At 42.0% G+C, this 22,500-nt stretch overlaps 1 protein-coding gene across 1 annotated transcript in view; it reads right to left on the bottom strand.

The window, feature by feature from the left end:
- The window catches only part of LOC119852993 (calpain-8-like), a 42,489-nt gene that overhangs the window by 4,916 nt on the left and 15,073 nt on the right, over window positions 1-22,500 (bottom strand). Inside the window, exons 3-17 of the mRNA XM_043511715.1 lie at window positions 20,615-20,733; window positions 19,345-19,478; window positions 18,829-18,997; window positions 17,281-17,364; window positions 16,480-16,565; window positions 14,913-14,987; window positions 13,661-13,821; window positions 12,405-12,559; window positions 10,412-10,423; window positions 7,788-7,999; window positions 6,157-6,193; window positions 5,422-5,487; window positions 4,394-4,451; window positions 3,386-3,450; window positions 593-661 (exon numbers count right to left, since the gene is read on the bottom strand). Coding sequence (XP_043367650.1) covers window positions 593-661; window positions 3,386-3,450; window positions 4,394-4,451; window positions 5,422-5,487; window positions 6,157-6,193; window positions 7,788-7,999; window positions 10,412-10,423; window positions 12,405-12,559; window positions 13,661-13,821; window positions 14,913-14,987; window positions 16,480-16,565; window positions 17,281-17,364; window positions 18,829-18,997; window positions 19,345-19,478; window positions 20,615-20,733 — 1,502 coding nt within the window. The remainder of the gene's footprint in view (window positions 1-592; window positions 662-3,385; window positions 3,451-4,393; window positions 4,452-5,421; window positions 5,488-6,156; window positions 6,194-7,787; window positions 8,000-10,411; window positions 10,424-12,404; window positions 12,560-13,660; window positions 13,822-14,912; window positions 14,988-16,479; window positions 16,566-17,280; window positions 17,365-18,828; window positions 18,998-19,344; window positions 19,479-20,614; window positions 20,734-22,500) is intronic.

The raw sequence follows: 22,500 nt of genomic DNA, 5'->3' as shown, positions 1-22,500 counted from the left end.
AGCGTGTCTGCAGCTTGTCAGAAACACAGTGTGAGCAGGAGCCCAGGCTGGTGGGTCAGAGGGCTCAGTGGTACCCCAGTTCCAGGTGGCACCCAGGGGAAACCCTTCACAGAGGCATTTAAAACAAAATTTTAGTCAGCCCTGCAAAAATAGAAGTGCTTTGTATTCTACTGCAGCCGTTAATAAACTCTGTTCCAGAGCAGGTATTAGAGTTTGGTGCACAAGTGATTATGTTACACAGCACTACAACAGAGCCATGTTTATTTCAGCTGTATTAAAAATATAAGAGGTGGGGATGAATCCATATTTGCCTAGCAGGTAGGAATGAAATCACCAAGCAAAAGGAGTTGTTCAAGCTTCTAAAAAAAAGTGTTCCAAAATAGAGTGAGAGGGGCTGAGGTGGAAGAGGAATTGACTGTCTCTTTAAATCAGAAATGTATCTGAACTAGAGCTCTGATCAAAACTTCAAACATAAAAGGGGAAATTGGGACCTGTTCCTGACATTGGTGGTTTGGACCCATCTCTGTGTAAATCTGTTTACATTTTCATAGAGCTAGATAGGGGCAGGGAGACAATGAAATAACTTAGTTACCAAATATTTTTGAATCTTCAGCCAAAGTATCTTGAATTCTACAAGTCCCAAGGTGCCAGTCCCATTGATCTGGGTATGTTAAGGCCTGGTTCAAATTCAGAATTGATCAGTTTCTACCCATAGCAAAGAGGAAGAGTAACCAACACTGGTACAAATAAATGACCCTATTGCAATGTAATGTACTAATCATAGTAATTTTCATTTGTAATCCACCCATTGGAGAGCCACCTGCAGTTTTAAATTTGCTTAGCTAAGGGTGTGTTAAGAATTCCTGGGCTATCTGCAGTACTGTAGTGGATTGTTAAAAAGGTACTACACCTATTAGATTACACTCCCATTTCATACAGAGAAGAGTAACCCACAACTGAAAGCTCTTTTTAATAGATTAAGGGTATGTCTACATTATGATATTAGTTTGATATTATACAAGTCAATTTTTAGAAATCAATTACACAGTCGATTGCGTATGCCACACTAAGTGCATTAAGTCGCCAGAGTGCGTCCATGGCTAGCAGCAGCTTACAGAGCTGTGCACTAGGGGTAGCTATCCCCCAGTTCCCACAATCTCCACTGCCCATTGGAATTCTGGGTTAAGGCATCCCAATGCCTGATGGGGCAAAAATATTGTTGGGGGTGGTTTTGGGTACATGTTAGTTGCCCCTCCCTCTGTGAAAGCAATGGCAGACAATTGTTTCGTGCCTTTCCCCACCCTATGCGGACACCATTCTGCTTTCAGCAGATAGTGCAGTAAGACTGCTAACCGTCATCATCCACCACTTCAATGCTGCTCTGCTACTATTGTCTCAATAGTGAATTTCTCCATGTTGTCTGTCACAGGCTCCTGCATATGTGTGTTCTTCCTTGGGAAATGTGCGTGGTGCTAACCGTCATCCTCCACCACTTCTGCTGCCATACTACTCTCCTGAATCTACCTTGCAGGTCCTCTCATCGTTGTCTATAAATATCTATTCTCGTTGCATCAGTTGTCAGCCACCACTTCTGCTGCCACTCTGCTCTCCTGCAGATGCCATACCATGGCAAGCATGGAGCCTGCTCAGATCACAGTGGCAGTTATGAGCCTTGTAAACACCTCGCGCATTATCCTGCAGTATGTGCAGAACCAGAACCTGCAAAAGCAGGCAAGGAGGCAACGGTGACAAGAGTGATGAGGACATGGACACAGACTTCTCTCAAGGTACAGGCCCCAGCAATGTGGACATCCTGATGAATGACCTTACATTGTGATTGACCTTACAATAAGTGATTGATCTTACATTGGACGCTCATTAGCTATCAGGATCAGAGGCTGCCCTGGTCTATGCTGATTACAGCTGTGCTGAGCCAAGAACTTCTGACTGCTAAAAAGAACAAAGGTTTCAACTAATAAGAGATTCTGAATTAAAGTTTGTAGGTGACAAAAATTGGCGCAGTGGTAAATCATGAAGAGACCAGGTCACTGATTCAGAGCAATCTGGATCACTTGGTAAACTGGGCATAAGCAAACAATATGTAAAAAGTATACATCTAGGAATAAAGAATGGTAGCCTTATTTACAGGATGGGGGACTCCATCCTGGGAAGCAGGGATTGTGAAAACTGTTTTGGGGTAGTGGTGGGTTCAGCTAACATGAACACCCAGTGTGATGCTGCATCCAAAAGAGCTAACGAGGTTGTAGGATGCATAAACAGGGAACTTTCCAGTTAGAGTAAAGAGGTTATTTTACCTCTTTATCTGGCACTGGTGTGACCACTGCTGGAACACTTTGTCCAGTTCTGGCCCCCACAATTCAAGAAGGATGTTGGTAAATTGGAGAGGATTCAGAGAAGAGCCATGAGAACGATTAAAAGGATTAGAAAACATGCCTCCTAGCGATAGACTCAAGTTGCTCAATTGGTTTATCTTAAAGTGAAGGTTAAGGGGTAACTTGATTCGTCTACTTGGCTCTTCAGTCTAGCAGAGAAAGGTACAACACGCTCCAATGGCTGGAAGTTGAAGCCAGACAAATTCAGACTGGAAATAAGGTGTACATTTTTAACAGTGACAGTAATTAACCATTGGAACAATTTACTAAGTGTTGTGGTGGATTCTCCATCATTGACCATTTTTAAATCAAATTTTTAAATCTCACAGCTCCCATTGGCCAGGAGTGGTGAACTGTGGCCACTGAGAGCTGTGGGTTGCCATGCCTGCAGATGGTCAAGTTAAACAAATTGTCTCACGGCCTGCCACTGGATTACCCTGACAGGCCGCAGGTTACCACCACTGTTGTAACCCTAGTCCTCTGGCCATATGAAGCTCATCTACCACAGGGGGTATGCAATGGGACATAGGCATGCAAAGCCTTTCCCCATCACAGTTCCTCTGATCTTTCTCTGCACCTTTAGGGCTATACTGTGTAAAGGGAGAAGACCATATGGCCCCGCAGAAGGAAGTTCAGTGTGTATAACCACCATTGCACAGCTTCCCAAGCACACTGGGTGTATCTACCCTGAGCTCCCATTGCTGCACTAGGTGCATTCAGGCAGAATGCCCCTGCTGTGCTGCAGAGAAGACCAGACCAGCTGTGTCTAAAGAAAACATTAACATATGAGAGCTGCAAAGCTGGGATGGTGAAGATCTGACCACGTAAGGGTTAATGTCTCTGCCACACTTTCCTGAATTTTATGCCTACAGCAAGTAAAGGCAGATGCACTGGGAAAATGGGAAGTATAAATCTAGCCTTATCTAGTCCAAGTTCTTTGCCAGGGAGATCTAGGAACTTCAGAGAACAGTGACGTGACATTTAAAGGATACATCTAAGAGACTGATCATCTCTCTGCAGGTGTTTATGTTAAATCCATCACTTTTAATGTCTGCCCCTGAACAAAAACAAAGTCAGAAATACTTTAGACAAATATTTTCTGCAGCCTGCAGAAATACAGTCCACTCACAGTCAGCATCTGCTACTAGGGCAAATACACTTTCATTACTACCAACATTTCTTCTATGCACCTCCTCTCCCAACTTATTAAAAAAAAGTTAATATTTAGTACAGGCAAAAGGGTTTGGATTCAAAAAAATACCAGAGAGGAAAGGCCTGTTTATCCACAGAACATATACAGCATGGGTAATTGCAGTATATGCTTTTTGCAAACTGCCCTGGCAAGGATCTATGTTGCATCCATTGTAAAGAAAGAGCTTCTGTGTTTGCACTGAAAAAAAATTGATCTTTTGTAATCAATGTAGGTTACACAGAATACACTATAATGAACTGGGTAGCGTGTATGTGCAGGTACCCTCTACTGATAGAATTAGCGTTGCACATTCTACCATAAATCCTGTACTGCTAATAGAGATTTCCCCTTAGCCCATGTGGCAGATTATTGTGCTTTTGGAGCAGGAAAACCAGATTACATCTGTGTTGTCAATATAGGGGCCATGGTGTGCCACACAGCAGCACCTCTGGAGTCCTCCTTAGGCATGGATTTCAGACAAGTAGCTGTACAGTTTGTTAGGCTGGATCCAAATGTATAAACACACAGGGAGTGAGACCCAGTCACTTCTCCCAGGGCTCACCCTGACCTCTCTATTCAGATGCCACATTCCAGTCCCATTATTTTGGGGTGACAGTTATCTTACAGAAACATTTGTTATCCTGAACTGATCCCAGCAGTTTTCCTTTAACATTATTACTTGTTTACGTTCTATCAGAAAGGACCATGGTACAGAACTTCATTGTGAATCAAAGAGAGATCCTGTATGTCTTACTTGCAGCATCTGCCTACTAGCCTTGCTCAGTGTGAAACATCTAGTGTCACTTACTCTTTGCTAATACCCTATTCAGAACAGTTTGAAGTTCATTTGCAGCCATTTCACAGTCCTGGAAACAAGAAAAAAAATTCAGGTGATAACAAATGTTTGAGCATTCATTCAACTGAGCATTCATTCAGTGCAATACCCCTACAGACAACTCCACTTCTAATCCTTATTTTAAGGCTTGGGACTCCAACGCTAAGGTCTCCCATGTAGCCGCTCTATACCGACAAAAGTTTTGCCAACAAAAGTGCTACTGTAGACAAAGCCTGAGACACCACAGATATTTCCTTATACTTAGAATGTGAAATGAGTGGTATCTCAGGTACCACAGTGTGGCAACCCACTAAATGTGATGTGTCTACAAGCAACCACTGGCTCAGTTCCTCAACTAAGGAGATTCAGAAACACATCCAGACTTACAGAAACAAAGGGAAGCAGCTAAAATTCACCCATCACAACTCAAACAGGCTTCTGTGACTAAAAATTATGCTCTCACACTTAAAATTGGCCCCAAGTATTTGCTCCTTAAGAGCAAATCCAATGTGACAGCTACAAGCTAGTTTGTGCAGCAGGATCCTGCAGATGTTAAGGTCTCCTATGCAGTAGAGTGCGCAATACTACCCTCTAGCTAACAGATTCCTGAGTCCAGCAACTTCTAAACAACAACAACAACAACAAGGAATATAGTCCTAATATCTATTAGTACAACACTCCAAATTATGCACCGGCACCAGGTAGCTGACTCCCCAGGTAATTTATATCACCACATAGTAACATCACTCACTTCCACCATTCTTAAAGGGAGGCTACACCTTGAGAGAATCACATTCTGCACCGATATGAGGAATAACGTAGTACAACTGTTCTATTGTAAGGTATGTTAAATTGGACCAAAATGGTAGCTGAGAATTAATAAAAGGGGAAATCCATTCTATGCTTCAGAAGACTAGATAAACAAGAGAATTGGTACTCAAAATAGTTTTCTACCTCTGTACTAAGATGTCACTATCTTTTTCTCTCTTTAAACCACTCACCTCTCCAGAAAGGTTCTGAAACAGGCTCTTGAACTCCTCATCTATGCTGTTTTCATCAACATGAGGCTAAAGGGAAGAGATAACCAATAATGTGGTTTATTATTCCAGACACAGGTGCCAGGAAATGGATGGATGTGTTTGAACTTGCCAAACAAGATTTCCTAAATAAATGGCTTAATTCCATTTGGAAGATGAGCAGGGTCGGAGAGCTCGGGCTCAAGCCTAAGCCTGAACGTCTACACAGCAATTTTATAGACCCGCAGCCTGATCCAAGTCAGCTGCGGATGTTTAACTACTGTGTAGTCAGACCCAGATTGGAAAGGACTCTTGTGTTATCACATTAGGATCACAAAACAGATGGGGAGAAAATTATATTGAGCCTGTCTATAGCAATTAGACAGTTCCTTGGAGGTCTGCTTTTGAGATGTATTTTAAGATTCTTCTTCTTTATGGAAAGGATCACACTATACCATGGTATTATATTGTGCTTGGGTATATGTATTCTGAACTGATGTACTACAGCTCAGTTACACAACTGCATGGGCAAAGTTTGCCCCAAAAATGCACATGGAACCTGTAAGCCAGATAGATAGGGAAAGGAGGTTTTCAAATACAGGGCTTCTTTACACAAGTATGGATACTCTGAGTTCAGCTCAAGCCAACAGCAACAAAATCCCAGATCAAATGGCTGCTTGCCCAAGAAGCTGTTCATTTAGACCTAACTATGGCATTTACCTCATATGGTTTTGCAGCCACTACATCACCAATTTCCCTGAGGAAAAATAAAAATAAAAGAAATGACCAATCTAGTATTTACAAAGCAATGGATTCTTGTATAGGATTGCGGTTTCCAACATGGTAACTTGAGCTTTTCAGTCTGCAATAATCCTACCTCAGCACACACCACTACATTTTTAAAATCATGTACACCAGATGACCTTTTCTTTTGCTGTGTATTCAGCTCTCCAGCTTTTTCTTTCTACTGGCCACTTTGTAGGATATTTTATATATATATATGCTTGAAGATCATCTCTTCCCCCACACTTCTGATCCTTCCTCTGAAAACATCTGCTCAATGTGCAGTAGCAGTCAAAAAAGCTAACAATACTATGAACCATTAAGAAAGGGACAGATAAAACAGAAAATATAATGCCACTATATAAATCCATGGTACACCCACACCTTGAATACTGTGTGCAGTTCTCATCAGCCCATCTCAAAAAAGATATTGGAATTGGAAAAGGTGGAGAAGGACAACAAAAAAGATTGGGGTATGGAACAGCTTCTGTATAAAGAGAGATTAAAAAGACTGGAACTTTTCAGCTTGGAAAAGAAACAACTAATCGGGGATATCGTAGAGGTCTATAAAATAGTTATTTACTTTCTCCACACCACTCATGAAGCGTTTACACCTTCACATAACACAAAAACCAGCGTCACCCAATGACATTAATAGGCAGCTGGTTTAAAAAACAAAAACCACAAAAACAAACAAAAGGAAGTACTTCTTCACACACACAGTCAACTTGTAGAGCTCCTTGCCAGGTGATATTGTGAAGACCAAGACTATAATGGGGTTTAAAGAAAAAGTTCATGAGGATAGGTTCATCAATGGCTATTAGTCAAGATGGTCAGGGATGCAACTCCATGCTCTGAGTGTCCCTAACCTCCGATTACCAGAAGCTGGGAGTGGACAACAGGGGCTGGATCACTTGATAATTGCCTGCTCTGTTCATTCCCTCTGGGGCACCTGGTATTGGCCACTGTTGGAAGACAGGATACTGGGTTAGGTGGACCTTTGATCTGACACAATATAGCTGTTTTTATGTTTCCCGTAGTACTTTTTGGACAAAGAACTTTTACTCTGTAGACCCCGGGTGGTATTCAGATACTACAGTAGTAGGTGCTAGTACATAGTGGACAAGCCATTGCCCTATAATGTGGGCTGGAGCACCCACAGAAAAAATAGTGGGCCCTGCCAATCAGTTCTTCCTCCCCCCACCCTCGCCTCCAACCCACTGTGGATCAGCTGTTCAGTGGCAGGCAGGAGGCGCTGCGGGAGGGGGCAGAGCAAAGACAGGGCATGCTTGGGGAAGGGAGCGGAACAGGGTGGGAAGAGTGGGGTGGAGGCAGAAAGAGGGCAGGTGGAGCGGGAAGAAGAAGGGTGGGACTGAGTGGGGCTCGAGCATCCCCAGAGAAATGAGAAAGTTGGCACCTGTGTGTGGATGTATCAACTGACACAAGTAGCCCTTGAGTTGGGGGCCTTAAAGGTTCAACTCTCAAGTCTCCCATGTAGTGTGGAACATTCCACCTTGCTCCTTGCATGCCTCACCTTGAGCAGAGAGAATTATGAAGAAGATACATACTGAGCTTTAGCCTGTTTCTCAGAGAAAACTCTGAGGCAGAACTCTCCATCTTTGAAAGGCTCAAATGTGGATGGCACAATGAGGTACTCTCCTTGGGGCAGTTTGAGACGGCTGGAGACTTCGCGCAGGTTAACATAGGTGTCAGACCGGGCTGCTGGTTGGTGGGTTGTGAAGAAATCTCGGCTCAGATGGACATCTGTGTGATTTTTCAGCTGGCAAAAAATAACATTCTATTAAAAAAAATCAACTGGATAAAGTCACCAGAAAGCCTAATTTCTCAAGTTCTATTTCATTGTTTAAAAGCCATCCCCAGAACTTTATGCTAGTTGGAAGCATTATAACCTCTGAGTGCAGGCAAGGGAGACAAGCACGAATGTTCTGCCATATCAACATAAAAAACAAACCCAGAACAGGCTGAACAATAGAAAGGGGATGGTGCTTAACTCTAGCAGGATCAAACTTATGTGTCTCTAATGTCAGAGACAATAGCAAATAGTACCATGTTAATGTGCACTCACAGCTGGACAAATTTGTGGTGAATAAGTTGTTCCATTAATTTAGCACTTTCTTTTCATGAAAAGACTGATTTTTACAAATTTTCAGCCTATGGGGTGTTTACAAACTGTTCACTTTGACTATTCATGGCATGTGATTGGTCCCCTAAGCCACATAGGGCTGCCAGCCCTCCAGGATTGGCCTGGAGTCTCCAGAAATTAAAGATTAATCTTTAAAGATTGTCATGTGATGAAATCTCCAGGAATACATCCAATGAAAACTGGCAACCGTAAAGTCACATGCTGTTTCTGCTCTGTGACTGGAGGATTAATTTTTTTTTTTTTTAAAAAAGGAAAAGAGTGAATAGCAAACATGCTTGTTCTCATATGACTGACATTCATGAGCACAAAATATTCAAGAGGACAAAACCCTAGTCATGAGAGTGTTCCTATATAGCAATAAGGGACACAAATGTGAACAAGCCAAATGGCCATTCTGAATTCACAGATGTTTGCTAGCATTGCAGCTCTAGCACCCATGTGGCATGGCTAACTCTCAGATTTCTTCAGTCACCTGTTTCACCAGCCTCACAGCCTTATCTATTCCTGCTTCTGACAGTATCCATAATCCAAAACTGTGAATGAATGCAGGTTGTCCTTCAGCAATACTACAAACAGAATATTCTTTTTATTGGCTATATTATGTGAGCTATGAGCTGCTGCAATGGAAACTTCAAGCACCTTCTACCTCTAACAGTAGGCATAAAGATAACATGGCTTGAGGATTTCAAAGCCAACTAGGGGATTTGGCCACAAAACTCCCCTTCATTTCAGTGGGAAATGTGTGGCTAATCCCCTATCTGTTTTGAAAATCCAACTCAACAGTTCCATGGACTGATAATCTGGTTACACTCTACAGAGTTTAAGCAAATCAGCCACTCATAGCTGAATACAATTAAAAAACAAGATCCCAGTGCTAAATACACCTTTAGAAATCTCATTCAACTTACCTTTACTCCATAAACTTTTCCTTCAAAATGTGTGACTCATCAAGGCAATGATACAAGAAAGGTGGAGCATGTTTGACAGAGGGTGTGCAGATTGCTACACTTATAGTGTTTCTGGCTTGACTATAAAGCCAGGTCACAGGGTAAATGTGCTGAACTCATTTGGAAGGGTGATCAGATGTAACTTCTTATATAAAAGTACTATATTTAACAATAGCCCTAAATACTACAGCATCTCTGTTGTAAGCTATAGAATAATGTAATACCTTTTCTCTTTTTTTAAAGTAAAGATTGGGTTTTGGTATAATCAACTATTCAAACTAGATCATTTCTCCCCACCCATTCTGAAGCTAAGCTACACTGCAATGAAAAATTCAGAAATCAGATCCAGCATTTTTTCAATGTACAAGTTCCCATTTCCCTTAGTGTCTGAAGCTGTAAACAGAGCAGATAATTGGTACATAGCTGCACGTTATGTTCTTGGGCAAGAACAAAGGGGATGAAAAAACATAGCAAAATTGGCAGCACAGAATGCTACACTATAGTAATGAATATGACTCCATCTAGCTCCAAACACCCCTTTGTGGTCCTAATTTTAGAAATGGAAAGCCTCTATCTTAACATTTACACTTGATTGAGGAGAGAGTTGGATAAATTGAGGACATTGTGCCACTACCCTGCAAAGATAGAGGGACCAAAAAGAGTTTGATATTTCTTTAAATAATGTAAGCTGGGTTTTCCTCTAAGCAGGAAAGGAAAACACAATATGGACCCTGTTCTGCCATAATCTTTACTAGACACATAGATCCAATTCTGATCTTAGTTATATTAAGATCAATGGCAGTCACTGGAGTCACTCCATATTTAGACTAGTGTAAATGAGATCAAAATCTGACAGGGATGAAACCTCATCCTACAATTCCTTTAAAATGGCTATTCAGAAGGTGCAGTGTTGGTCTTCAAATATCAATTTATGATTAAAAAAAACCCCAGTCAAAGTTCTCCTGAAGGTTTGTGGTCAGTTTAGAAGGCACCATGCTTTAAGCAGCAGTCATATTAAACTCTCAACCCTAACAGGTGATGGCCATCTGGAGGATGGAAGTCTCCAGCGGAATGTACATACCTCTTTAGGGACCTGCAAAAGAGAAGTTAATAATGAAAAGAGGCTGCTTAGTATCTTCTCAAGTCAGTTGAGTGACATGTTAACTAATGCCACATTTTATGGACTCAGGTAGTGTGTCTTTCATTCCTATTTACAACCATTTAATGCAATTCTAGTCCATGCACAAAGTTTCCACTTGTGCTAGCACTGTTCCAAAGGAAAATTAGTTTCAGGATTTGGCCAAAATGTTCTGGTTTTTACTCAGTCAATGAGAGCTTAGTTCAAAATTGTTTTGAAAATTTATGAGAACAGGCATAAAATCTATTTGCCTGCCATTACCATGATACTGATGAAAAATGTAATGATATCTGTTTTGACTTGTGATTAAAATATTTGCCAGAAGGCAAACAGTTTTGCAAAGCAGTTTTAATCTGTGTAATTTAGCCCTTGATAAGTTAATAAAATAGCTAAAAAGCACTGCTGCAATTTGCACTTACGAGTATAGGACATGATTTTCAAAAGCACCCAAGTGATTTGAGAGCACAAATTTCAATGGGACTTGTGCTCTCAAGTCACTTAAGTGACTTTGAAAAAAATTCACCCATAGCCTCTTGTAGAATATCTTATGTCTAGTTTAGATAGGAGTGCATTGGTTGGAGACTCATACCGTATAAGAGTATAAGCCTGTGCACTCACTTGTAGGAGTTATTACTACTGTTGTCTTTCAATTAGCTTCAGTGACATGACTTATAAAATTCTACCAGGCAGGTAAGCTTCAGTATGCACATTCTCTTTTCTTGTTGTACACATTTGCTTAGCATTTTCCTGACTAGAGTAGGTCTTCCTTGGCCATAGTCTCAGCTGGAATAATATCCATCCATAGGCGAAAGCGCCAGTGGCAGCTTGTATCATGGATGAGTGTCAAGGTTAGAGGATTTAGCAGCCCTTCCTTTCAAGATAGAGTTCATTTGTTAAGAGTTTACTAAATCTACCCTCACAAGTAAAAGATTATAAAGTAGTCAGGTGAGTGAGATCTCCCAAGATAGGAATACACTATGGCAGAAAGATTGTGTTTTGGTCTGTCTGTGGTGATAGATAAAGTATAGAGAGCCATTCTTTAATGTGCAAATTCTAGAATGCAAATGGATTGGGTTGCCTGGTATCATGCAGATGGCATGGCAAACACTGAGAGCTAGCTGTGTGCACAGACACGTAGGCACCAGGGAAAACCCTTGCTAATTTTGTACCAGTGCCACATTTTCAGCCCTGAAGAAAAGCTATCCCACACGTGCAGGAGATAAGGGAAGCAAAATGCACAAGCTATTTTAGCAAAAGTTAGGAATTCCCATTAAAGACCTTTGCCCATGGGTTTCTATGCTACACTTCATGATCTCATATCTGCAGAAAAGCAATGAATGATATCAGCTGGAGTTTCCGATTTTTTGTTTTGTTTCCATGGCATCACAGAAGTTAGAGATGGAAAAGTCCTACTCCCATCTCTGGCCTCTGCAGAATTGTTCCCTACAGTATATTATCCAACTGTTTACACAGACAGTGGTGACGCAAGTGTTATATAAAACCAGAAACCAACAGAACAATACTATGGTAGGTAGTGAAGCTAACACAATTTGCATATTCAAAGAAAAATAGTTCAAGCCAACAGCAGGAACTAGTGATGGGCCTAAAACTGAACCATTTATCTGGAATCTCCTTCTATTATGAATCAGCACTGTTTAGGCTTTGCAAGAGAAAAGACCTGAATGAGACTGTTGATAAATTAGCCACCTCCATTTTTGCAGCGCTCGGTTAGAAACTGAATGGTACAAACCCTGAACCATTTATCTGAACAAACCCATGCTATGGGGTTCAGATCAAATGAGAGAAGGATTTGAACCATCTTGCAAAACCAAGACCTGACTGAGGTGATGCTGAAAAGTCAAAAGCCTCCCTGAGCGTTGCCCATCTCGAGGGGATCACAGCATTGAGTAACCCCTTAAAAAGAAACTTACTATACCTGATAGAGAGAATAGCCAATACTGAGTAGACCTTCCCCCATCTTCTTCTCTCTCCTGCGGTTCTTCTGCATAAGGCCCACCAGCACAGTGCTTCCCTCATCATCATCAGGCTCATCCAGCTTGATTTTAAACTGAGGATTGGTCCAGTACGTCACTAAAAAAATCCCAAGGGAAAAATGAAAGGAAAGAGCATTTGCTTTCACTGCCACTGAGCTCATGCTCATGAGAGATACAGAAATAGCACTTTGGAAAGACCTTCTTTGGGGTTCAGTAAAACCTTTCTATTACATTATATGGTTCCATTTTTTCCAGCTGTGCTGTGTATTTATTTAAGCAACAACAAATTACAAAGACATCTCCTAGGGAGTAATGACTAGCTGGGAAGAGCCAATGCCAGGAACACCAACTAGTCATTTAGCCCCAGGAAATGTCCTCTGCTGAGAGACTGTTGTTATAGGGCCAAATCCCAGAGGGCCTCTTCAGGTTTGACCTGAAAATGCAAGGCCAAATTACAACACTCTCTGTCTTTGCAGTGTTGAATTGTGACTGTATTGTGGCTTCCACAATCCACTGGCGATTAGTCCAGTGGAAAGCATGAGTAGTACAGACAGGGAAAGTGCATAAAGAAAAAAGAGACTGTACAGTGAATTAACTGCTCAAGTGAGGAAAAAACCCTGATGAGAAGATGGGTCTGAATCAGGTTTTGATTTAGACTACATAGGTTTGGGTTAATATCAACATGAGTAGAAAATAGATAAAAAAACCCTAGAGAAGGAACTTCAGATCCTAACCCTTCTGGCTTTTAACTCATTTCTAAGCTTCTGGTTCCAAATTAGAAAGAAAAAGACTTGACCCATTTTCTGAATCAGGCACTGATGCAACCCAAGATGGCAGAAATCTCATGAAAATTGCTGATCTAAGATTCCCAACCAGTCCCAATAATGGAAATCTCCAAATACCAGCTGATCTCATGAGATTTCAGCCAAAAACGGCAGAAATTTCATGAGAGCACTTGCAAGTTTTCAACTTCAAACCCAAACAGACAGCCCTGATTCAGCCTTGAGCCGAGACCCTGGACTAAACCAGTCCAGATTTTTTGCTTCACCTCTTTGATCCAACTATAAAAACACCAGAATATACACCTCCATGAAGCAACCCACACTGCTGCCTCAACAGTGATACAACATGGAACCTGTGTTGGAAGAAATTGTATCTATTTCTTCACCACACAAACAAGTTTCACCTGGGTCTTTACCTGGATAGTTCTGGCAGCCGCCAGCAGTAGAACCCCGTCTCCACTGACCATTGAACAAGGTCAGACTCCATTTATGAACCTTGTCACTTGTCAGGGCGTCAGGAGTCAAGTTGCAGATCTCAAGCCGTATAAACTGCCTTTGAAAATCTGAGAATGCCATCCTGACAAAGAGTCAATGGTGAATTCATGAACTTGAAACATGGCCAGAACCACTTTGAATTGATCCCTTCTCTAATGGAGCAGAAAATGGCAGAACCACAGGAGAATTCCCTGAAATTCAGTCTAATTGAACTTTGGAACTAAAATTGGCTTCTAGGAACCCCAACCACCCATTTAAGGCAACAACAGTTCTCAATGGCCAATATTCATTAAGGGCTCAACTGTGCCATCTTTGCTCATGCTGAATCATACCTTAGTACCCAAATAGTTTCACTGAAATCAGTGCAGCTATGTGGGGAATGAGCCAAACATCCAAATAATCCCAGAGATTAAAAAAATTGGCTATCCTTCCATTATTGATGTTTCTTACCCCCCCCCCCCCCCGATAGCTCAGCTTGGGCAACATTCTCATTATTACATTAGAAGATAATCAAGTCTTGTTGCCAGCTGCCCAGGAAAGCAGGACACTGCCAACAGATATTCAAGCACTTGTGGGGACTGACACCATTCCTTGCACTCCGACCGATTCTGATTTCACTTCCACTGGCATAAATCAGGCATAACTCCATCAATGTCAGTGGAATTAACATTGAATAAATCGACAGCAAAGAAAATCTGAATCAGATCCTGGACACAGCTTTGTCCGCAATTCTCCACTGTCTTGCACCTGGTGTAGCTATTTACATTTGTACAAAGAGGACAACTGCCATTCTAATTGAGGGTAGAGTTCTACAAAGATCAATTCAATATTAATCCATGTAACTGAATACTGGGCTGGATTTTCCACTCACTCCTGGTAAATAGATGCTACCAAGCTATAAAGCTGAACTTCCTCACTACTATTTAGGCAAAATCCAAGCCACAAAAATGTTGAGCATCTGAGCTACATCCTTGCCACCTCATGCTATAGAAACCCTAATATACAGGTCATATTTGAATGGGAAGGGAGATAAACAGGCTAATAACTCTCACACATCATGGCTGTGTTATTAACCCTTTGGATAGTGGTATTTTCCTCAACCACCATCCAAAGCAATGCTGTACATTTCCATGTACACTTTCCTAAGGATTAATCCCACTAAATGATTCTTACCAAAACTCTCCATCATCTGCTTGCTTATCCAGAGCCTGTTTTTGTTTGGGGTCAATATAATTCCATTCTGGAGCACTGCAGGCAAAACACAAAAGGCAATAAGTATAGTAGTTACATTTTACTTTATAAAAACTTCAGGGAGTTGCAATGTTTCTATACTTACAGAAGTAAGTATTTCCTTCAATGACTGGATCCTTTACTCATTCCAAGGACTGTGAAAAATGCAAATTAACTCTATATACAGTTGAAAATTTAGACAAGCTGGTCAATCAGGCTTTACATTTAACTGTATTTGCGGCAAATGAATCTCACATTTAATCATAACTACAAGATGCAAGTATGCACAGTTATCACTAGGACTATCAGGAAATGTTCTCTCAGTGTGAGATCTATTCTAATGTCTAAGTCTCCCAAGCAGAGTGGCGAAACCTCCATTTGGGACATTTTAAAACAAGAGTCAACAAAGAGCACTAGAAAAATATACTACAGGGAGCAATCCTGCACTGGTCACAGGGAAGGACTAGGTATCCAGTGCTTCTATTCCATCTCCATCATACTACCGTACAGTAGGCCAGATTCTGATCTGATCCCATGAAAATCTGGAGTAGCTTCATTGATTTCAGTGGTGATGATCCACATTAAAACGGGTGCGATTGAGATCAGAATATGGCCCTGTAAGTTTATATGAATCAGACTACTTTTAGGGTGAGCAAACCAGGTCCAATAAAAATAAGATTCACCCTAGAGCTTTGCTCAAGTTGCACACAAACTCAATGCTATAATTTCAGCCAACCCGGATGAGAAGCAGATATATCAAAATACTGCATGAGAAATTGTCATGGTATTTTCAACCTGACCAAACCCAAGAAAATCTTAGAAACGTTGTGACCATACTTCTCATGAGATACCAAGCCCACCTTCCAGCCCAGAGTGGTTCAGATGGGTATTCAAATGTTTGGGTGCTTAGCTGAACACAGTCTTTTGAGCTTCTCCAGCAGCAGTCAAACATTGCCCTTTCTTAGGCCTTGCAGTCCCATCGATGAAGTTGCACAGCAATTTGGCCCCATTGTGTTTTCTAGGAAATTGACTGAATACTATACTGGTATTTCACCAGCATCAGTAGCATACAGGCAAGAGGAGAGTCACCTTGCGAAATGACATGCGTCTGACTTCCTTGGTTCTGTTCACAGCAACAACTACAGACTACTCTCCACAAATAGAGAGCCCTGCCTAGGGTGACCAGACAGCAAATGTGAAAAATCAGGATAGGGGGTGGGGGTAATAGGAGCCTACATAAGAAAGACCCAAAAATCGGAACTGTCCCTATAAAATTGGGACATCTGGTCACCCTAGCCCTATCTGGGGTGAGGAGGTAAATGATGAGAACAGATCAATAGCCAGCACTGCTAATTTATGAATAATGCTTTATTTCTGACAAGTATCAATTGATTTAACACCTTTTCCAAATGTGCTGTGTGGCTTATTAACTGCAGATATTACCACTTTAATTTTTAAAAGATATTGGGACACAGTGAGGAGAGGGATGTCCCAGTATATAACAACCTACTTATCACTCCAGGCTCCAGTCCACTCCACTTCACCCCAGGGATTTCTAATCCTGACTAGCTTCTCTGGCTGCCCACGGTAGTTTACCTGTAGGATGCACAGCAAGCAGAGTCTGAGCATTATGTTAATTTACACATTATCCTGTAGTATGTGCTTTTACAGCTAGAGAAAACAAAAACAAAAAAAGACACCACCAAATGTCTCCCACCCCCATCATCATTTTACTCTCCCCTTCACCAACCCAGCACTACAAAAATAGCATTACTTACAGGCCTAATGGTGAGTCATACATTATATGGGTAACATGCAAGGATGAGCATCAGCTACAGCACAGCACAAGATGTGACATTTCAGAAGATTGTACCAATTATGCTGCTGCACTAAGTTATTTAGCAGAATCTCCTCTATAATCACAATAGCTTGTGATATGTAGGGAAAGCTTGTGAAACGTAAGGTTCAAGTGAGTTTATAATATAGTCAGTTAGTATAATGCAGGTTGCAGGCTATGCTAATTTGCTGAGGAAAACTGGTTTGAATAAGGTATCTGAGAGGTTATCACCAAAGGGAGAGATTTCAAGCTAAAGAACCATTACAGTCAGTCAATCTGTCTCTGTGGCTGTGAAGATATTAGCAACATTTTCATATAGAGTCAAATGTAGAGAGCCATCAGCAAGTTGTCAAAGGCAGTGTAGTATCACAAACTCAAAGTTATGTTGTTTGTTAGACTGGTAAATCATTCTGTGTGATGGCAAGTTTCATCAGCCCTGTATAGGTCAGGTTTACCCATTATGTATGAGCTTACCTCTTCTGCTCCAGTGAGAGAGTAAGCATGTCCCTTTACCAATTTCTTACTTGTGATAGCTTCAGTTTCAGCTGCACTGGTGATCTAGGGCAATAAAAATACTGTTCTATATTGCGCGCGCGCACACAGAGTTTTAAAGACCAAATTAATACAGTTGCAGATATCTAAATGGTATTCTAAAAAATTCAACAATACAAACTGTGTTAAACAGAAATGGACCCTAACCCTGGAGCTCTACTTTGTATCTCCAGAACCCCAATTCCAAACACATCTGTGACTTGGGGTGAGGGAGCTGAAATCTGAATCTAAATCCAAAATTCTCAATTTCAAATATTCAGGTCCAGTCCATTATAGAAAGAAGTTTCAGTTACAAACTTTTATGTGAACTCAGATCCAGAGCTCAGCTCAGTGGTTTTGGTCAGAATCCAGTAAGTCAATAATTATATTCACCAGAGGCTGAATTTAAGGGCTCAGTATGCCAAGATTCAGATATACAACACTGACCTTTTTACTGTGCAACTTTAAAAAAAAAAAAAAAAAGAAAAAAAAGAAGAGTTGAGGGACAAGAGGAAGAAACTAATTTGAAAGATGTGGGCTTCTTAACACCTATCTAATGTTTTCTATAACTGCTGAAACTGCTTATTACAGATGTCAGTGATTTATAGGATTGAGAAATGGAGCCAACTCCAGGGGAAAAGGGGGAGTGTGGGTCTCAAATGACTGACCTAGAGTACCTCATTTAAAAAAAAAAAAAAACAAAAAAAAAAAACACACACACACACACCACACTTGAAAGGCACCACAGAGCAAATGTAAGACATTCTCAAAAGAGTTTGAGTCTGTCACCTTCTCCCTATTTGGGTGTCTGGGGCTGTAGGCAGGCAGCATTTGAATCCTAACAGTAGTTAGGATTGCATTTTAGAAGCTGGATGAACCAGGCAAATTACTCATTTCTTTTCCAGTGTCAAAGGAATGTGGTCAGAGGGGAAATATCGTGGAGGAGTCTGAGCTGACATGTTGTCACTAGGTAAATAAGGCTTGGGGCAGATTGCCACAACTCTATGAGGGACTCATGCCATCACTGGTACAAGAGATGGTCAGGGAGTCAACATTAACCTAACATTTTTCAAGAAGTTTGTGCTGATAATAGCACTTTATACATCTCTAGCTCTTTTAATCCAAGGATCTCAATAGCCCCAAATAAATAAAACCTCACACAATTCCTGTGAGATAGCACTGCTAATCTATACCTATTTTACAGATGAGATGGTAATCAGAGGCAAAGTCAGGAATAGAACCCAAAAATATGATTCCTAGTTCCCAGCTCTAATTATTAGGCTCTTTCCTGAGCAGGGAGACATGATGGGTGGTTGCCCATTCAGGACCTGAACCAAAGCCCACTGAAATCAGTAGAAAGTCTCCACTGACTTCAGTAGGCATTGAAACAGGCCCTTCAATAGTAGCAATGCCTGCTGCTGACCTGAGCTTTTCCTACTACACAGATCAGAGTTCTGATGGTGAAAGAGTAAAATACTGGCAGTATCTCACATCAATGGAGCAGCCAAGCAATGACCCAGCTTGAAGGGCCTTCTGGATGATCTGGTATAGGTTTGGTGGGGCCTTCCTCAGATCGTAAGACTCAGCGATGCCTCCTGTGAAATCCTCAAACCCTTCTATACTGGAGCCTCCTGCGAGAGCCTCATAGGAGCCATTCAATCTATGGGGGAAAAAAATAAGATAACAGAGATGCAACAAGGAGCATCCAGCCAGTTTCCACCCCCCCACACACACATTTGCATTACAGAAATAATGGTGTAGAACCCAATCTGTTCCTGTACACATAAGTGTTACTTGTGAAACTAGTAGATAAAACATTTGGGGCAAAAGATTGGCAGTTCTCCCTGAAGTGTTTGTGGGAAACAAGAAATGGTGTGGAGAGAGGAAGGAGGAGGAATAAGAGACCGACACTAAGGCAGAATGTGTTGGGCCTGGCAACGGCATGGGTTGAGACAGTCACATTCCTTGCACTTATTATGGCCTCTCTCAGAATTAAACACCACTTACTTAGCATAGGCCTTCTCCAGCAGGGCACTCCAGAACTCATTGCCTTCCTCTGAGTGAAGGAAGAGCAGCTGCCCATTTCTGGTGGGCAGCCTGTCGTCAACAACAACATCCACCCATTCCCCAAACTGCCAGAACTAAGGAAAGAAAGAAAGGGTGGTTAGAGCGGTGTGCTACAGTTACCTTCCTGCTAAAAAACCTCCTGCCATTCTCTGCTTCTCACTGCCCCCTGTGCTATGGGACAGTCTCCCACTTCTTGCTGGCCATTCATCTTCTCCTCTTCATCTTCACATCCCTCATGAAAACCCACTTTGAGGAATCCTTCCAACACTGGGCTCCTCCCCACCGATTTCTCCTCAGTCTCCCCTATTTGAAAACACATCTGCATTTTGTCCCATGGATATTATGCTGCACATCATTTGGAACAGAGACCAATGTGTTTTCTATGCTCTGCTTTACTATGTTTTGTAAGGTTTTGGTACATTTACAAGCACTATGTGAAGGTTTATTAATAGGTAATGTTAATGCTGCTGTGGAAGGAACATCTAGAACATTCTCGTAGTGTGCTCCATGAAGTACTTTTGGTGTCCACAAAGAACTGGCTGGCAGCTGGGATGCCTTAAGGCCTAAATTTTGAAAAGTACTTTAGGGTGCCTAATTTGAGGCACCCTGAAGAGGCTTCATTTTCAATAAGTGCTGTGCACCCACCAAAAAAATAAGGCCCCCTTAAAAAGTACTTCAAGTTGGGGCACCCAAAAACACTGGTCACTTTTGGAAATGTAAACCTGTGTACTTAGCTAATATTTATTCTCTGTATAAGCAGCTGCTGGAGTTGCCACAAGGATGTTATGTGATCACAGATGAGGGGAGAGATAGACAACCAGACAAAGACTGGGAGGCAGCAGGCAAATCCACAGGACAATCTCCCTGTGGAGATGAAATGTGGCCTATACTGTGAAAAAGTTGGCACCTGATCTAGAACATTCTGCTCTAGATCACAGTGGTATTAATCTGGAGAACTTTCTTGCCACCATTGATGCAGCTCTGGGTTTACACAGGTGTAAGAACAGAATTCTAGCCCACTGAGTATGTATAATTGCATTTTGTTATAGTCTCCTCTATCCTCCCCCGCCCGGTCTATCTCACTTGCACACCTTAATTGCTGAATATCTAACTTGTCATCAGCAATGAGACAAGCTACATTTACCTAAATATTGGATCTTTCTTTTGTTCCTCACATTTTGATCCTGTTTGATGGATTAGCAAGAGTTACCTGGAAATGAAAGATCCCAGCGTAGTTCTTCTGGAAGCTCTGATCCTTGGGAACAATTCGATACAGGATTTCTTGATCTAAGGTAAGAGATGCAATGGCTGCTAGGAGCCAGCAGTCACCTGGGAACATTTAAATTTCAAGATAGAAATGTGCATCAATAAAATAGGGCCTTGCAGTTCCTTCATTTTGTCCTACACCACTAATTGAAATACCCTTTGAATAAAATGCCAAAGTAGAGTGCCCTTTGAGATCCTATTGGAAGTCTAGTTGCTGGATGGTTTTGTTTGTTTGTTTTTAAATATATCTATTTTGCTTATTTTTTGGGGGGGGGGGAGGAGGCGGCAGCAGATTCTCGCTTTTGTATTTTTACTACAGCTAGGCCCAAATCTTGATTTAAATGCTGCCAAAGTTTCCAGGGCTACTGACACAGGTGGATTTGGTATTCCAGTCTGGGGCCTGTAACAATGCGATGACTCACCAGCACAGCACCTCCTGCTGGTCCTCCTGGGAATTAGCTTCTGCAGGCCAATGTCTCACCTGCACTGGCCCCCATGTCCCTCTCAGACCCTGGTGTCCCTTTACCTTGGGGTGCTGCCCCCTGCAGTACTCCCATAGTCTTCCCTCCCAAGGGAACCCCCACCCTCTATCTCCACCTTGCCTCAGTGGCTACTGCCAGTCACCATCTAGCCCCTGCTCACTAGGGCAGACTATAGTGTGTAATCCAGTCATCATTGGCAAGGAGGGTTTGAACCTGCTACCTTTACCTAACCCTGGGCTGCACCTCTGCAACCCCAATATCTTTCCCAGCCTTTAGTAAAGCCTGCAGGCTGGAGCTCCCACACTCCTCTAGCTTTTCCCCAGCCCTGCTCCACACCAGGTACCTTTCTCTCCACTGCTAAAGAGAGACTCTCTAAGTGCCTGGCTCACAGCCCTTTTATAGGGCCAGCTGTGGCCTGACTGGGGCATGGGCCCAGCTGTGGCTGTTTCCCCAATCAGCCTAGGCTTTTTTCTCACCCCCAGCACTCTCCAACGGCTGACTTTTAACCCTTTGAGGGCTGAAGCGGGGTGACAGGGGGCCATTTCCAAGTTTTATTTGTGTTTAGACCATGTTTTTACATGCTTTTTAATGCCTTCGGGGAGCAATTTATGTGGCTGAAGCAATCCAAGATCTGGGCTTCCCACAGAATTTTAATTTCTGGATGATGGAAATACCATGGGGGGAAAAAAACAGAATTCATGTTCTTTCATGGCCCCAAATGGCTCCCTGAGGCATTAGAAAAAGATCAGGGAAACAAATACTATTTCTGAGATATTTGGGTTTAACCCAGCCTTAGTTTCATGTGGACACACATAGCAATATCATCAGTTGGTGTAAATCAGCAGCTGAGGATCTGGCCCAAATAGTCTAAACTGGTGTGTACTTTAACATCAGAGGGCAGCAGTTTAACTTCTTAAAAATTAGATAAGTGTATTCACCGTAGCAGAAGGTCCAACCAGTCCTGCGAGAGGCTGGGAGCCGCATGCCCTCGACTGTCACTAGCTTGAGATTAACCTTGAATGGGAATGAAGGTGGCCCAGCACCTCCCAGTATCAGAAGCCTAATTAGGAAACTGCTGATGGTTAAACTGCCCCCAGGAAGTTCTGAGACATGTTTGTACCAATTCCCATAGACGTGGCCATCATTTAGCAAAATGTAACTCTCAGACTAAAACATGCATAGCTCTCCTTAGCATTGTAGTTCATGTTTTAAGGCCTGGCTCTTAAAAAAAAAAAAGTTAGCTGATATGAGCGGAGATGAGAAAGATATCTCCCCACACACACACACAATGCTGGTCCGAGGGGTAAGGAAATGCCATACTGGTGTCACCATGTTTCCAGGATACCAG

Source organism: Dermochelys coriacea, chromosome 3 (genome assembly GCF_009764565.3).
Source record: "Dermochelys coriacea isolate rDerCor1 chromosome 3, rDerCor1.pri.v4, whole genome shotgun sequence".
In the NCBI taxonomy this organism is placed as follows: Eukaryota; Metazoa; Chordata; order Testudines; family Dermochelyidae; genus Dermochelys; species Dermochelys coriacea.
The sequence above is the reverse complement of the archived record's forward strand: the minus strand, read 5'-3'. Positions and strand labels throughout refer to the sequence as shown.